This window comes from Ooceraea biroi, chromosome 5 (genome assembly GCF_003672135.1).
Source record: "Ooceraea biroi isolate clonal line C1 chromosome 5, Obir_v5.4, whole genome shotgun sequence".
In the NCBI taxonomy this organism is placed as follows: Eukaryota; Metazoa; Arthropoda; class Insecta; order Hymenoptera; family Formicidae; genus Ooceraea; species Ooceraea biroi.
The window spans coordinates 17,317,641-17,335,317 of NC_039510.1; the positions used below are offsets into that span (position 1 = coordinate 17,317,641).

Below are 17,677 nucleotides of genomic sequence, written 5' to 3' on the forward strand. Positions count from 1 at the left end.
GATGGTTACACGATGTTGGGGATTTATGATGGCGAAGTGTATTACACTGTTTTTGTAACCTTTATCCACTCGGCCTTGCCGATATTCGAACGATTTCGATACTGCGTTGGCACGTGGAAACATGATGCACGAGAGCAATATTTTTTTTTTGGATTATTTGATTTGAACCGACCACCGGGGTTGGACGTCACACCGCTCTGAATTAATATCAGCATATGGCGTGTGTACCTTGTCAAAAGTATCCCAAAGTATCGCTTTTTATTAATCTGGCGGTACAGTAAAAAGAAATAGAATTTTGCGCATCAGCAGGGAAACGATCAACTGCGATTGCATCAACGAAGGGTAATAACAGTGTATTTTTAGTGTCGCGCTTTATTCGCGGGGATGGCCAGCGATTGTAACCGGTACGCGAAGACCTTCTGAAGGCAAACGGAGCGAACCGCGATGTCTTGATAAAGGAAATATCGTCTTTTCGTACGTTGACTCGCCATCGATGCGTGTAATCGTTCGGTAATGCCGCAAGCCGAGTACCGGTCTGCTTCTTACGACGATGCCGTGTTGCGGTCTCGCATTCTTCCTCGCTGCTTCATCAACGATGACGCAATGCAATTTTCTAGCGCGACCATTTGCACGGGATTTTGCAAAAATTGTTAATTTATCGAGAAGATATCCATGTCGTTCCATCGCGCGTGTCACGAGGAAAATGTCTATTTTCGGCTCGTCCTGCCACCGACTTGTGTCTTATGAGTTTGCGACAACGATGAGTAATCCGCTCACGCGAAAATGATCCTCCCGGTCGTCCTCTATCTCGGTCCTCGTAAAAAGGACGTAGGATTATTGCTATTAGCAACACGGTGACCATGCAATCTTGCTAAGTACGCGCGCGCTTTCGTACGTGAGAGATTGTTCTCCTTTGACTTAAATTTCATTTCGCTCCGCGTGATGGCCGCAAAGTTCGTTTTCTGGCGTAAACAGCCTCAGCCGAAAGGGGGATACATTTTTCAGCGGTGGCACGGTGCGGTCGGCAGAGCGATCGCTTTTCCGGCATCGGCAACTAAGTTTCTCCGGCTGTTCACGGGTGTACATCATCGAATGCGAGGAATGAGTCTCTTCTCTATCTTTCTCTGCCTTCCTACCTGCATAAACACAGGCGTGTGTACGCCGGTTGCTGCTCAGTCTCTCGAAGGAGTGAGTTCTCAGCCTCTTCGACCCGCTCACGTCGCACCGCATCGGCCGCCGTCCCGCACTCTCTCGCAATCTCTCTCTCTCTCCCCATCATGCTGTCTTCTCGTCTTTTCTCTCGTCCGCGCACCGTCTCCTTTCCTCGGTCTGTCTCTCCAGTGATGGCAACGAGCGAGTTCGAATCGAGGCGAGTCGAAGGGCCCTCTCGGTCGTCGGCAGGAGAAAGAGGGAACGAACGCTGAGTAAATGCTATCCTCTCGGTCTCTCCGTGCTTCTCCCCCGCCTCTGTATCTTTATCTTTCTCTCTCTTTCTCCGTCCTTCTCTCTTGTGTCGTCTCTTTTTCCCTTCCTCCTCCCTGGATCTCTCCGTTCCTCCTGTCGAGCAGAGGTCAACGTACAGGCGCACGGCGTGACCGAAATCACACACACGCTCGTTGCGAACCCGCTCGACTGTGACTCTCCTCCTCGTCTTTATTTGGCCTCTAATTGTTCCTTCTTCTTCAACGATGCCCGCTGGGTCTACTTGCCGGCCCCGATTTCGCGTGCGCGTGCGCGCTCCCCGGCCTCGGCGACGAACTTTCGAGGAGTCGCGTAAGGATTCACTTTGAAGCTTCGATAGACTTGGCACGTGGCATTTTGATGGATTCGAGGCGAGACACGTGTGATTCCCGCGGGGAGATATATTCTTCCGGAGTGATTTGGGAAATATATGTAACTGTAGTGTGTCTAGAGTATTTATTAGAGTTGCAGAAATAGATAAGCGTTATATATAATTAGATATCAACGAGCAAAGATCGTCATCTTTGTCACGTTTTTTCGGCGAGTGTCTTTCTGCGACTCTGACCTCCGACCGTCGCAAGTTTCGCATTTATATTTCTAACAGTAAACCGGATGACTGAAGGAAATACTCTCGATAACAAATTAAAAAATATCTACGGTTAAATCTCAAATTCCACATGACTCTGATTCACGATTTTTCACTACACTGTTGCTACTTGTATCGAAACAGATATTTTCTTACAAACCGTAATACAGTACCAGATTTTGCTGTGTTTCTTGTAAATTTTATTGTAAAAGCAAATATTGTATTTTTTATATAATATATGCATATATAATATATGCATATAATGTAGCTCTCTCTCTCTCATTTTACGATTATTTCTGTTGAGCTATTTCACTATCTAGTCTCTAATCCGATTTTTATATCAATTAATGTTTACGCAATTCCCTTTTATCGCAAGTTCCCCTTACATTGCGAACTCTTTTTCAACCGCGTATACATACCCGCGGCGGCTGCCGAAGAAGCCGTCAGGCATTAACTTGCCGCGGAGCGCGAAGGTAAATACACGCCGTACGTCATGTATAGACGCGATACGTGAGCGGTCCGCTCCGCTCGCGAAGGGCCGAGATAATCGACTCCCACCGCTCGCTCGGCGAACCTGCATGCTGGGCGCGAACTACAAATCAGCGTGAAAGAAGCAACAAAGTACCACGGCTCGTTCTTACGCGGGCATTCGCTCGCTCGCTATCAATTATGCTGCGGTACAGATTCACCGAGGTCGATCCACCGCGAAGAAAGACAAGTCCCTTTCTCCGTTCCTCTCTCTTGAAACAGTTTTTGCGACTCTAGGCTGAATAAGTGCTACCTCTAGTCTTGGTTGGTGGAACTACCGGAAATCGGCACGAGAGTGTCATCTCGTGGCAATTTGTCGTCATTCTCTCATCGTCATCGTCTTTGGCGAGTTGCTGCAATACTGCTCAGCTTTATATTATTACGTAGAATCTACATTATCGCAAATGCGGAAACGCAGACCAAACTTGTTTTATTGCCAGCGAATCGCACGTCCATGCTGAATATTTTAGCCTTACACGATTCTGTTCATAGCAGGGTTACTTGTTGCGGGGATATTTTATTGGACGGCACGTGTAAATTCCTCTATATAAATTAAAGGATTTAAACAAAATATAGCCAGGGAAATTTTAACACATGTTCAGAAGGAAACTTGACTCAAGAATTGACTAGACTACAGTTCGAAGCTCAATTTGATAAAATGAACCCTGCTTTACTACACTCTTCGGACAATGGTGTTTGGTTCTCTCGGATCACATTGGGCCTCGGTAGGTAGATAGGTAGGTAGGTAGGTATGCCTGCTGTCCCAAATACTCCTAGGATCATAGGCGGGGGTGCGAGGGATCCGGGGGACAAAAGGGAAAGTTTGAACGGGAGGGGAGGGATCGGCAGTGTCGCACGGAACAGATTAATGGTCCTGCTGAGTTCTTGGTAAGTCCATCCCTAGGCCGGACCTCCTTTTTCTTCCAGCCTTAAGTCGAGAGAAGGCCGTAGTACGTGGTACACAGAGCGGATCCAACGCCACCTACGTCCGGAAAATTCCACTTGAAATCCCGCGAACGTCGTCCCGTTCTTGCTCGCGACTCCCAAAACGGCAGGGCGGGGCAAGAAAGGCATATCCTTCTTCCTCTCTCCTTTTTTCTGCCTTTCTCGGGGTCGAATTCGCCCTGCGAAGAGTCGAGGCCGTGGTGGTGTCGAGGATTTCTTTTTATCTACCTACAGAACGATGGCAGCCGCTACTAATTGCCGTCAGTGATCGCGAAGCAATTTGTAGCGAACGTGCGGGTTCGATGAACCCAGGATCGAGAGGAGTAGAAGAGAATGTTATTATGGTAACGGGTTCTCTAGGCCGCGCGGCGCGATTCTGATTCTGAAAAAGCGCCCGGCGATCGGCGGTTTACACCTCAACACCGAATCATTCTACTTTCAATGCTGATACATGAGGACGACTTAAATGTACGCATACCGATAAGTATACCAGGCATTCTCTTTCTCTCTCTTTCTCTTTCTAACAAATTTTTGCATCACTTTGCATCATTAGTCAATGACATAAAAAGATCGTGAAGATTATATTATGTATCGTGACGTATCATTTTTCATTAATTTTCAATGCATTCTAGATTTTTCTGGAACTTTATAAGTTGTCGACAAGTCTTTCCGCAGGACAATGATATCTCTTGTTTCAAATCTTCATATTATACCTGCGTAGCCTGATACCTGAGTTTCTGCTTTGTGTTGGTGACCATAGGAACACAGAATCTCAGCCTTTTGCTCTGGATCTGTTTTCTTTGATATTTGAACAATATAATAATAGTAGGACTGTCATTCCAGAGTTTGAAAAATCCTTTTTTCTCAGGATATCTGTATTCTTGCGATCGCAAATGTTTTACATATTTATATTTATATAAATATTGTAATATATTTTTAATTTCTCTGTACTTCTATGTTTCGATCTTAAAGCAATTATTTAACGGAATTAATAGTCATTTTATCTTATTTCTTGCCGAGGACGCCGATTGTTTATTATTGGCAAACATCAATTGCATCATGCGTTAGGTGGTGAATAAATGTAATCGAATAAATCCGACGGCATTTGAATTTCCAATCGCGGATTTTTACAATTTTCTGCCTTTCCCGTCTTTCTTCATCTGCCTTAATCTGCTATCCGCTGTACGACGATTTGCGGACTATTCCCTTAACTGAACTTGCGAACACCGCGAGAATGGCGACGCGCTGGTAGCTCGAGTCGATTACTTTTTAATCCGAAATTACTTCGTTGGTAATCCAGTTAGTAAGCTGCCACGGTTTTTTTGGCGCAACATCCGCGGAGAAACAGCGTGCAGGATGAATCTCTCTGGATGACGGTATTCTTCGGGTGTCTAGACTTCGAATCCGTCGATATCTCTATTATTTTTCGCAAATTCCAAATCTGTTTGCGCGTGATGTGCCGCAAAGTAAACCGCGCATGGACTTTGACGGTTAGAATACATACGCTGCATCGCATATCTTGCGACTTTGTTTATTAGCAGTCGTTCGTGATTGAAAAACATCGATGATTCGTTCGATATATGCTGATTATACATCGAGAGACTTGAATCTCTTGCATTCAACATCTCAGTTTTACGTAGGAATGTTAGAAAACCACAATTGTATTCCCGAGCTATTCTTAACTTTACAACAGAAAAGAGATCACAGGAAATTTCTTAGAAATATTTTCTACAGGTATAAGAAAAGATAGAAGAAGAACAGGTAAAATTATAACATTGAAATTAGAAAAAAAAGATTTAGAGCTTTAGGTTACTCGAAATAACGAAGAATTCAAATCATATTCTTACAAGATGAAACTTTGCGAATTTAAGCTGTGAAAAATGATTTGTCCGTGGTATCGACTCGGATCATTTGCTTATTTTACAATATCGCTGCGTGCGTGGACTGATATCGCGCACACGAGCTCGACATTCGTGAACTTCGAAACTTTCCCCGCGGCTTAACTGTGAGAAAGAAACCAGGGCTGTGGGCGGCCGCGGAAATCGACTCACACTCTCAGAAGGAACGGTCTTCCGGTTTGCGAGTGACACGTGCTTGTCAATAACGATGAAATTTTTCGATTTATCGAGAAAATATCCGGTACTTACAAATGCGCTCAAAAATGCGGTTTTGCTACCGCAAATCGGTCAGCTTCGACGTTAAATTTGCGTCTCGTGCATCAACTATGAATACGTTCGTATCCGAGTACAAACAGTAGTTTAGTAAATAATCGTCTTGATGTTGAAATTGCGAGTTGCGATACGTAGAGATACATAAAATTAATGATACATAAATTCCGATAATGATGCACATTTAATCGTAATTGCTGCACGTATTACGATATTTAAAAAATATATATAAATCAGATAATATGAAAGCATGGGAAAGCACTGTAAATTGCAGGATAAGTACAGTTGTGTGCGTGTTTACGCTTGGTGGATCGATTGATCAATCCAACACGTCGGTGCACGTCAAGACAACGAAGGCTCATTCTTCTTCCTCGCGCCGTACAAATACGTTTAACTTGACCCCGATTACGATGAATCGGATTTCCGGACTACGGTGATCCTAGCGGACACCCTCGAATCAATCCTCACGACGAGGCAGAGGGTAGGACGAGGTGGGGTAGGGGAGTGCGGGATCCGAATCGCGGCGGAAAGTGAAACTTCGCATCCTCGTCGACTTTGGCCGTTAGATACCGCGTTTCCTCCTTCACGAGCAATAATTTACCAAACGGAATCGGACACCCGGCGTTTCCGGATCTCGTTACGCGGCCGCGTCCCGTGTGTACATTCGAGTTTCCTAAACACAACCGCGTTAAATGCAACTCGCGACGTGCACGGGAAACGGCGTTATATCTCCTGGCATGCGAGTTCTGTCTGTCCGTAATAGATTACAACGGCAAAAGGCTGCATCTGTAATCTGTCGGCTCGCATTAACAGGAAATCGAGACTCGTGATACGGAAAGTCGTGTGCGGATCGATCGAGCATCTCAACATACGCGACACGTCTCATTAAACAATGGCGCGCGATAGAGCAGACTAGATAATAGAACGGCTTGAGAAGAAACTATGCAACTTTTCAATCAAACGCATCAACCGTTCGTGCATGAATTCTAAACACGAACTTGTGTCTCGTAACACGACGTTTTTCTCTCGCTCGGAGATGCTCCTATCCGAGCCTACGAAATCCGTGTTCGCGAGTTCTCGAAATCGTCCCGAGGCATTCCGATTCGTCGGCGATGACACGTGAAGCCGGGATGTGCAACTTGTGCAAGTTCGTTGCGTGAACGCCGGGCGTTGGACGCTCACGTGGCAAGCCCCCCTCTCGGTCCCTTCGTTCTCTGCGCGAGCATCGTGCACGCAGTTCCTTCGCCGCCCGGGCCCCCTTCCCCTTCCCCTTCCCCTTTCCATCGTCCCGGCGCCCCACCGACGGTCCCACGATCCTCTTCCTCCACTTGCTCGTCGCTCTGCCGCGCGTCGCTTCCCCCTCCCCAGCGTGGCGTCCTCGAGAACAGCCGAGGAGTGCCGACTACAGCGCCGTCGCAGCCGCCACTCTGCAGTAACGCGAGCGCCTTCGAGTGGTGTGGCATGTTTTATCTGTGTGGCTCGTACGGTTTCGTTGTACTGTACATACGCAACGCGGCGGCAACGCGCGTCGTCGTCGTCGTCCTCCTCCTCCTTGTTTTGGATACACATTACTAGTGTTGCGTTACAAAAAAAGGTGCTTACCCGTCGTGCAAGTTTTCTGTCAGACGAACGCGGAATCTGACGAACGAGTGCTTCAGAGTGTCGATCGGAGAGTAAGCGTACTCTTAACGGGTGCCCGCGAAGTTTCTCGCCTTGCCGGGATTCGGGATCGCGGAGTCGCACACACACATACACGCGACGAACCGAGAAACCGACGGAAGCATTTGAGAGAGAAACGACGTGCATATATATATACTTGTACAGTGTCTCGTGGAGTGACGCGTGCGCCGGCATCGTATCGAGGAGCATATCGAAGGTATCGTCGAGGCGCGAGGAGAATGCCGAGGCGCGTAACGCAGCCGGTCGGGGTGCAGCGGCGTGCTCGCGTCGGCTTAGTTTTCGGGTCGCCGAGCGGCGACTGAGGGGGTCGCCGGGGGGGAGAAGGGATGCAAAGGATCCCACGGGAGCAGCCGGCGTGGTGTGTACGTAGGCGGCGGGCGGCGTGGGTGTTGTCGTCATCGTCGTCGTCGTCGTCGTCGTGGTGGTGGTAGAGGTAGTGGTGGGAGATAGCGCGAAGGTATAAGGGTGCTCGTGAACCTGAGGATGACGGCCGGCTGACGACGAAGGAGCGTTGATCCGCGACCTGGGCCGCGCGCGTCGCGACGCCGACCACGACGACGTGACGGCCACGTGCCGCAGCGGACGCGTCGTTGGCCAGTGGCATTAATTCTCGCCCCTCTACCCCCTCCCTTTGTGGCGAGTTCATTGCGTGCCGGGCAATGTCGTAAGCGTGGAACACGCGATCGGTCCGTACTCTCGTTGTGTTCGGGTTCTAACGTACGAGAGTGAAAGAGGAGACACTACTCGTAAGGGGGAAGCGACCCCTCTGTGTCCAAAAGTCAGTTTGACATTTCTAGTCTCGATCAATTTTATCGTGCGAGCGAAGCGAGGAATCCTCGAACGGCTTGTTGCAGGGGAAAAACAGATGATCATTTTTTCACGCGTGAGAGTAACTCGCGAGAGAGATTTTTGTTGTGCGTGACTGAGAAAACGTCCCCAGGATCGCTCGCAAGTCCGAGAGCGAGTGTATTTCGACGAACGTGCAGTGAAGGTGAATCGCGTAACGCGCAACGCCGTAGACGCGAGTCCGAAACGTCCGGCTTCCGTCCGATGTGCGTAGTGGGGTAACACGTGTTTTCCCTCGTTGCGCCGAAGGATACTCGTTCCTACAGAGTGCAGTGATAACGTCTGTCTCGCAACATCCATTTAGTGATTGTTTCGTGAAGAGTACAACAGATCGTCGATATTTTCAGAGTGTTTGGATTAGTGTGTTCGATTTTCGGAAAACATCTCAGGACTGGTGGTGTCTTTCGTCGTGACGCGCGAGATGTTGCGCGAACTTGACAATTCGCGGGACTAGAGTTCGATAGCCGCGCACATGCATTCGGAAGGCGCGAGAGAAGCGTGGGATAACGGCTGGCATGCGGTACAGCCCGAGGAAGGAAGAGATCCTGCTTGAAACTTCGTCCAAGCTCGTGAAAGAGCGAAGAACTCGGGAGAAACGAGAGAGAAGGCACTACCCTGACAAAGAGTAGGACAGAGAGGGAAACGAGAGGTATCCTGAAAGCAGGGCAGAAAGAAGAAAGGATACAGCGGGAGAAGAAGAGACAGAGGTAACAGAAGAAAACGCTCGAGTCTCACACTCTAGTCCAAACCCCGGCGGGAGTTTGCGGAGAGGGTGAAGGGCGTCGTGGAGGGGGGAGTGATGCCGGCGGTGAGCGTGGCACAGCGCCCTCCAGGTGGAATCCCACTCCACGCCGGCGTGCCGGTAGCACCCAGCAGCGTAACCGCCCCCGGTCCGTCGGGCCGGTGCCTCGGGGGCCCGGCAGCACCCCCCGCCGGCTCGCCACCGCTGCCGCCGTCTCTGCAAGTCCTCAGCGGCGTCGTCGTCAGCAATAGCAACCCCAACAGCATCAACCACAGCGCCAGCAACAGCGGCGGCGCAAATCCCCTCAGCAACGTCGTCGTCGGCAGCAATCACCATCTCAGTAACAACGCGCTAGGCATCAACACGGCAAGCGGCGCCACGAATCCTCTGCAGGCGATGGCGTCGGCGGCGGCATCGCTCACCCAGCTCAACAACATGGCGAACGGGCCGCTGCCGCCGCTTGGGGGTGCGGGTCCAGCCGGGCCCCCGAATTTGCCGCCACCGCAGCCGGCGACAACGCCGACGCACGGCGGTCCGCCAACCCCTCACGGCGTGAGCGCGGCACCTCATCTGAACGGCGCCTCGCCAAGCCCGCATCCGATGCCACCCCACGGAATGATGAGCGGTTCGCCTCACACGCCTCACCCCCACATGGGGGGTGGCGGGCCTTCGCCTCATCCCCATCACCCGGCGCCACACATGGTCGGCTCGCCGCATCATCCCGCAGCGCCTCATCCGATGGGCCCGGCCGGCATGATGGGACCGGCTGGTATGCAACCTCAAGGCGCACCCGGTATGTGCGGGCCCGGGCCTGGCGGCCCGATGGGTCCGCACGCGCATCCTCAAGGACCAGGGGTGCCCGCGCAGCCGCACATGCACAACGATCCGTTCTTCTGCTCGCCCTTTGGATCGCACTACTTCAGGTAAATTCGCAGCGACTAAACGGAGCTCCTTACACGCGCCTTTCGCCCGGTACGCTCAGTCACGTTCGGCAGAAGCGATTTTCGCGGGATCGATACGATTAACGGTGTTGCCCGTGTTCCGTGGCAGCTGTAATGAAGTAACGTCCGAGTTGCGACATTAATTCGCGCCATAATGTCAGAGTTACGACCGAAGAGATGATTTGCATACTCGCGATCATAAGTGGAAATAAGTACGTGGCGTTTGTGTATCATGCTTGACATCGAGAAAGTCGCGTGTTCCCGCTTATTTTCCCTCGGATGGAGGCGTCTTTAAGGCGCATTTCAAAAGCAATTCTGCACGTCGTTGCGATAGCAGATTGAACTATTAATTTATAATAGAATTTTGCATCTGGATATCGAGACATTTGTAGTTTGCAATTTTTCTTGTTTTTTTTTGTTTTGTTTCTATACGAGAAAGTTTCTGAGACGTCTTGTAGACTGATACAAATGAATAATCCGTCGTTACATCAGCCATAACAATTCACCGTCACGCAAAAGGGTGCTCGCACGTGCGTCCCGCGGATCGGGGTGAAACTTTGTGTGGAGGCGTATGTAAACTTTTTCTCGGGTTTGCACGAGGAAGAACAGAAGTAAAGGAGAGGGAGGAGAGGGTTGGTGCGGACAGTCACGCGAGGTTTTACGAAAAACTATATCGTGTGGCTAAAGGAATCCCTCGCAAAGTTTGGCTGCCGTTTACGCGCCACCTTAATTTTGCTTTGTATGTCGTCGACAACCGGGACGATTGTATTCTCTTTCATACAACACATTTTCCACATTCAACAGTTTTGTACATTCGTACAGTATTGTTTCCCATAACTGTCGATTAATATTGGATTGACCGAAAAGTCCGTGCAGATGTTTTTAACAAAATTCAAACGCCAAACTATGTATTCTTGATATAAAGTTTTGCGTTTGAATTTTGCTAAAAACATCCGCACGGTCTTTCCGGTGAATCCAATACCACGTGAATCAGTTTCTTTCGCTTCGTCATATCCTTGTCTCGAACATAAAAGAATATAAAGTACGGATGGAATGGTCTTTAATGCGCAATTATCGTCATTGGTCGAGCATGCAGTAAGAGTTTGCATGTGAATAACAGCTTCTTCTGCATTTTCTTGTTGAATTAATTTGCAATTTGTAATTTTGTGTCAAGTGACGATAGCACTACATCACCATAGAAATTACAAAAAGTGAAGAGACGTGAGGAGCAATATTGTGTATATTGCGACGCCAAGATTAATGTCATCTCTTTTCATGCTATAGTTGATAACTAAATAAATAAAACCTGTTTTTTTTGTATAGCAGTTATTAATACATGGTAATGGATTATAAAAAAGTGTTCTAGTCCGAATGAAGCAAATGATAGGAATTATCTCAGCAATATTAGATTAAAATTATTTTCGATTCACAGATCGGCGAGTTCTTTTCTTCCGCCACGGATATTTTTAGACGATTGTTTTACGGCTCGATACTTCGTTCCGTGCCAATCGTCCGCTAGTCGCTCGCTAGTACGTTCTCTCAGGCGTAGTAACAGTATACTCCGAGAATCCGTTATCGTACCTCGACCAAGATCTTCCTGGTCAGCGTTGCGCAAGTTGGCGACGCGGGTTGTGAGAATGTAGGTAGCTCCAAAAATCTGCAAAGTCTCCTGAATGATACAACTGCCGATCGCTAATTCCAACGTATGCCAAGACTAGATTTATAGTATGTAATAACCATCTTGCCGGAAATTCGTTCACGTCCATGTTCACGTTTGCAACAAACCTAGCGACGATAAGACGCGTAAGACAAAGAGCCCCACCGGTTCTGGCGAAAGTGCGACTTTGTGCGAGGAATGTTGTTTTCCCGGGCAAACTTTCATCGTTGAGAATCGCGCTGGAATCGCAATTCGGTAAGAGGGGGAGAGAGACAGGGACGGTAGGAAGGGGGAATAATTATTGGTTGCACCAGATACGCTCGTTGTGTCTGTCAGGTGCGCCGAAAGTCGCCGTCGTCTCCGTCGCGATATCTCGGTGCCTCAGGTGCCCCGCAGGTGGGAGGGAGGTGGCCCTGGTGCAGGTGTGCACTGCACGGTTCTTCGTCCCGCGACTTCCTCCTTCGGCGGTGCTCACCTCGCGGGCGAGAGAGGCAGTCAGGGGTTAAGAACGTCGATACTACTCGGTACGTGCACAATGACGATTATCCGGTTCCACTCCTCCTCGGCCTTCTTTGTATCCGGTCTGGACGTCTCTATCGTTTCGACATCATCTCCCCGTGCACCGTCCTCGTCCTGGTGATCGCGCGGGCTCATTAACATAAGCGTTCCACCCTGCTACATTCGTACGAATGACGATGCTACTTCACTCCGCGCACTCGCGGAGGCGCATCAGGCTTCCTTTCCAACGTTAGCGTTACCCGTTTCGTACGTTTGCGAAACACTCGACTCGTCCGCCGCTTGTGATTTCCAATCCGATTGCCACGGGAATTTATCGCTAATTCTTCTTTGCGCGGCATTGAAGTTATACTTTTCGGATGTCTTTTATTCCAGTCTGAATAATGCTTCAGGAACACAAACAGTAAAGAGTTTACGTTTTTGCTGATGTCAGATTAGATTTTATAAATTTTATGTAAAACTTACTTATTAGAAGATACAATGTCAAAAAGATTACAATATTTTTGGACTGTTTCAAGACACTTTGCATGAGGTGTCTTTAAATGACTTTGCTTTTATCCGAGCTTAAGCTTCAGTCAATATCTCTAAAGATTACGTTCACGATATATTACGCGTGCCGTCAGATAAGAAAGCCTACGTTTATGTATTATCATTGAGTCGCTTTGACTAGTTTGCGACACCTGACTGAGCTTCTTAGTACACGTGCAATTTACTTGGGAAACCCAATAACTTGGGAAAATCCAGTATATGATACTAAGCGATATCGATTCGGTGTCGCCTCTTCGCAAAGCGATTCTTCCTCTGAGACAAACTCTAAATTATTGATTCTTTTTTAATGAAAATAAATTATAATTTCTTTTTAAATTCTATGGAATCGAAATTGTCGATTTGTGTAATTTCATTATGATTAAAATTTCTCAGGATTTGTATAGAAAAATTGTTGTAAATATGCGTTACTATTGCATAAATCCTGCAAAAATATTCCAATAACTTTCTCACGGGATATCTAAGATAAATTTGTTTATCGTTCTCGTGAGGAAGAAAAACAACATTAATGATTCTTCAAAAAATAACCTTGATGTTCTTGTTCTTAAATTCGTCGATACACCTTGCGTTACATCATTCAAATATTTGCATCGGCTGAGATTACGCGTGCACGCGCGCGAGAGATACTTTACACATTCGCTCGGAGGAGGAGAAAAAAGCACGTGGCGTTATCACGAATTGAGCGATGACTCATCGGACAGGCTAACCGTGCTCTCGAAATTTGTAATCGCTGCAAAACGACACGTTTCGGACACGTGTACAAACATATTCCAGCATGCCGAGAGTAACAACCGGCGTGACGTCATCGTGACAGTTTTCTAATCCTGTCTTAAACATTGCCGTAAAAAAATTTATCACATTGTGTACAAAAAGTACGATACAAATACGCGAAAAGAGAAAAGAAAACTAGAACAAGGAAGGCGACGGAATCGCGGGGCGGGGAGTGAGCAAAAGTAATTGCGCGTTACGCGAATAGCACGCTGGAGAACACCGAAAGGCGAGCGCAGTGTTTAAAGCGCGATCGGAAGTACGAGCGCCGTCGGCAGCCTTATCTTATCGCGGGCCTCTCGGTAGGATAAGAAGGACCTTGATCGCCTCGCGACAAAAGCGAATTGGCACCTTGCCTCGCTTCGAGGGTCTCGCAACGTGGATTCTCTCGTGCGAAACGAGCCTCGTCGAACTTTCTTTTTTCGGAAATTCGGAGATGTCACATCTCAGATTTCGTATCTTTCCAAAACTCGAGCCGGGGAGAGGGGATCTCGATCACGCGCCAATTTAACAGCAGCAGTATTGAGCACTGACCGACGAGCTTTATCTTGATTCCATTATACATGATTTTAACTGGAGTTTGCTTCGATGGAATTCGTGGTATTGATGCATATTAATATCCATATTAATATGAAAATTAATACGCGCAATTATATTTATGAAAATACGCGATTTCGAAATACGCGGCAAGTGAACAGAAATGCTGGTCAACAAAGTTTCCATTAAGAAAACATCATTTTGAGATCGAAGCATTCCTCGACAGTTTATGCAGATTTTACAACACACTCCGTAAGATAATAAGGTAGATCGGCGTGGATTTAGCGCAGACCCGTTACAGATATGCGCGAGATTTTGCTGTTTGGCATCAGCATTGACAGTGCGGCAGCAGCTATCTCCAGTTACCGCGGAACACGGCGTACAATTAAGCGCGTACAATAATAACAGTCGTGCTCTTCGATGCAAGGCGGTGCTCCTGTTTTTGCAACGCCCGTCATTTCTCGTTTCGCGCGAGACACCGCGGGCCATCTTTCCAGCGGCTTTCCGTCAGCGCGACTAGAGCGGGATTAGCGTGCGGCACGTACCTCGTGCTACTTGTGTTTCTAGTTAGTTACGGGGTGCATAAAGCAAGCATCGATGTAACTGGCGCACGAGCAGGCAGGAACTCTCTACCTACTCACGTTTTACTTCCATGTGCCGCTGGTTACATCCACTCACGCATCCGTGTTTGCGTTTACGTTCGATCGTGCTTTACTTCTGTATCTGAGAAATCGAGCAACTGTTATCTGAAGGAAAGTGTGAATTGCGATTTGCTCGATCAATTGGAAACTTTTTGCGAGAAGAATTATGTCACGTGCCCTAAAACAGGAAGTACATTAGTACGTGTCTGTTCATTTCTCGTTTGAGAATAAGGATTCTTCTTTTGCGAACTTCAAACGTTTTTTTTCTGCAGGAAATGTGAGAATTTCTCATCTTGCGTTTATTAAAACTGAGCATATTTCTTGCGTGTCACGATAACAGCACTGAATCCGTATAAAACTCGATCGAGTATAACAGCTCTCAGCAAAATCGAGGGTAAAGTAAACTTTTGGAGGTCAGCCTGGAGGGAATCGCGAGGCAGGGAAACTGTGGAAAGAGGAGAAAGATCGTTCTGTCGGAGGAGCACGTGAGAGGAGCTGCACTGGCCACCGTGGTCGCCGTCGTTGTGCATAAAGCCGTGCGCAGGGAGCGTATCAAGCCGTATCGTCGGTCGGTCGGTTCCAGTTTCACGTGAAACTTCTTCGCGCGGCCCGGCAGGTTCAAGGCGAGCATTCGCGGCGCGCACCAAGTTCCCCGTCGTCCACCAAGGGGGAACGTATAGGCAACATGCACGTGCATGATGCATATGAATCGCACGGCGGAAGTCCGCCAAGGCGGCGAACGAATTATCGGGCCCGGTGAGGTGATTTCGTTGCGCCGTCTTCTCCTTCTCGCTCCAGCGAGACTGATTTCCCATGCGGTCAGCGATTCGTATCGGTTACATTGATGTTAATTTCTTTTAATAAACAGTCCGTCAGGCGCGCCCGATCTGTGTAATTGGGCGGCCAATTACGGCCAAAGAAGAGAGCGTGCTACTACGTACGCGCGAATCCTCGAGGCGCGTAAATCGTCGAGTTCGCGCGTATACGGTGTATCGTGACGGATGGAGCCACCAATGCCGCAATCCCGGGCTAAAGTCTAGTTTGAAAGTTCGCCACCAAGATGCATTTCAGTTTGTGAGTTACTATGGAAAGTTAGATGCTGCATCGTTATTTTTCTGTGTTTTTCCTCTTTACTAAGAGATAGGTAGGTGATAATTCAAGAATAATTCGTACGAATAAACGGATTTTTATCTCTTTGTGATGCAGAGATCCCTCCTCTTCCATTGTGTAAATTCTCGCTCTCGTAATTAGAGAGAACTACCGCGACTATCGTTGCTGTAGAAAAAGAGATTTCCGAGGATATTGATTGTGGGGAGGGATCGGGTCCCTTTCCTGAAGAAACAAACATTTGTAAGTCGGTACACAAGTGCTCGTTGAACACCGAGTGCCGGACAGTACGAGTACCGTCGAGAATTATTGAAAGGGAAAGGTTGGGAGAGGTACGGACACACGACAATAGCGACAATAAAGAGGAGGAAGGCCTCTGTGAGTCACGGTTTACCTAGAAGCATCGATGCAGGTGTCTCTTGGGACAGGTGTAATTTGGCAAACGTCTCCCTGGATTGTCAAGCTCTTCTTTCCGCAGGCTCGCAGCCGTCCCGCGCGACGTTACGCGTTCAACTTGGCAATCTGGACTGGTGTTTATTTTAATTAGAGGCCTTGGTGTAATAGCACACCAAATGTAAATTACTAGGATTCGCTAGGACAATTAGTTTTAATTTAATTAACACGGCTACGTCGGAAATTCTCCCGTCAGCGCTTGTGAATTTCTTAAGCGCTTCAGGCGCCGCAAATGAAAAATCCGCATTAATGCACTCGCAAGACATCTCGTAGAATATTCAACACGAGCGAACGGGACGTTTTTTAATCAATTTATATCGTGTGCGTTTCTGTCCTGTAAAACTAATGCGATTAAAAATGATTGCGACTATCGAGTAACCGACGGTGGAATCGATAGCTCTCAGTTAGTGCTGATTAGACCGTACGAATCGATATTCGCCGATTATGATTTCAACACGCATAATCGCCTCGCGTGAGAAGATCTACCATGAAACGACTATATAGCCTCCGCTTGCGCGCGTGCGCCGTGATCAATGGCGTTACGGGGTTCCCCTGATTTACCCGAGCCGCCGCTTATCCACCCCCTTATCTGGCCCGATACTCGATAGTCGATCTATACGTACACGTACGTGGAACCCGTTAAGTTTTATGGGTCAGGTTGCCTGCAGAGAGGTTCCTCGATTACACCCACTTAAAGAAGATCCCTCACGAATCACTGCAGCGGCGGCGGCGCGTATTTACACGTAGGCTGCATTTCTCGGACGTCAGTGTAAACATCCCTTATCTCCCCGGACGTTCACGAAATCGCTATCGGGTGTCGCCGACGAAAGCGAAGGGCTTTCCCCTCGAACTGCATACGATCGATCTGCGCAACCGACAGGCTCTTATGCTCCATGACGCGTATATACAATCCTGCATCATCCACTTGATTATGATTTTTCAACGATCGACTCCGTTGCTCTAAATTGATTATATTTTGTATCCGAGCGAGTCTCATTTATTTGACGTTACAAGTCGACGCAGGTTTTGCTTAAATTAAATTAGGACAACAGATCCGTCCCTAAAATATTTGGATTGAATCTGGGACAGTTCGTTGTGGGAGATGACGCTTCTCCTCGGCATGGATTTGATGATCGGGCCAGGAACTGAACGCTGATCAACTCGGCTCGACTGACAACCCCTCTTTTGTCTCGCTCTTAACGGCAGCGTGACGCTCGCGCGACGCGCGTCGCGCTTATTTATAAAATGCCGCTCGTGCGCGCGGCACGAGCTTCGTTAGTCCGCTCGAAGCGTTACGACAAAGCGCCGTTTATTCATTCGCCCCGTTCATTCAGCGTTTCGACAACAACGTTAGTCCAGATCCCGGCCGCGCGAATGCGCCTAACAACCTGTCTCCGACTCGTGCGATTAACGTCGTCACCTCTCGTCGTCGCGGCGGAAAGAAACGACAAACGAGCCTATGCGACCGTTTAATGACGGACACTGTCACGACCCGCCGATTCGGACGGCTTATTTTTATACACACGCGACTATTTCGATTTGACGGGCCCCCATA

At 48.2% G+C, this 17,677-nt stretch overlaps 1 protein-coding gene across 2 annotated transcripts in view; it reads left to right on the plus strand.

Annotated features, from left to right (window-relative positions):
* Positions 1-7,085: 7,085 nt before the first annotated feature.
* The window catches only part of LOC105284933 (LIM domain-binding protein 2), a 69,310-nt gene continuing 58,718 nt past the window's right edge, over positions 7,086-17,677 (plus strand). Inside the window, exon 1 of one of the 2 annotated variants that reach the window (XM_026969441.1) lies at positions 7,086-9,879. In XM_026969441.1, coding sequence (XP_026825242.1) covers positions 9,014-9,879 — 866 coding nt within the window. In that variant the 5' untranslated portion in view covers positions 7,086-9,013. The remainder of the gene's footprint in view (positions 9,880-17,677) is intronic. The other variant, XM_011348804.3, reaches the window with a different exon arrangement.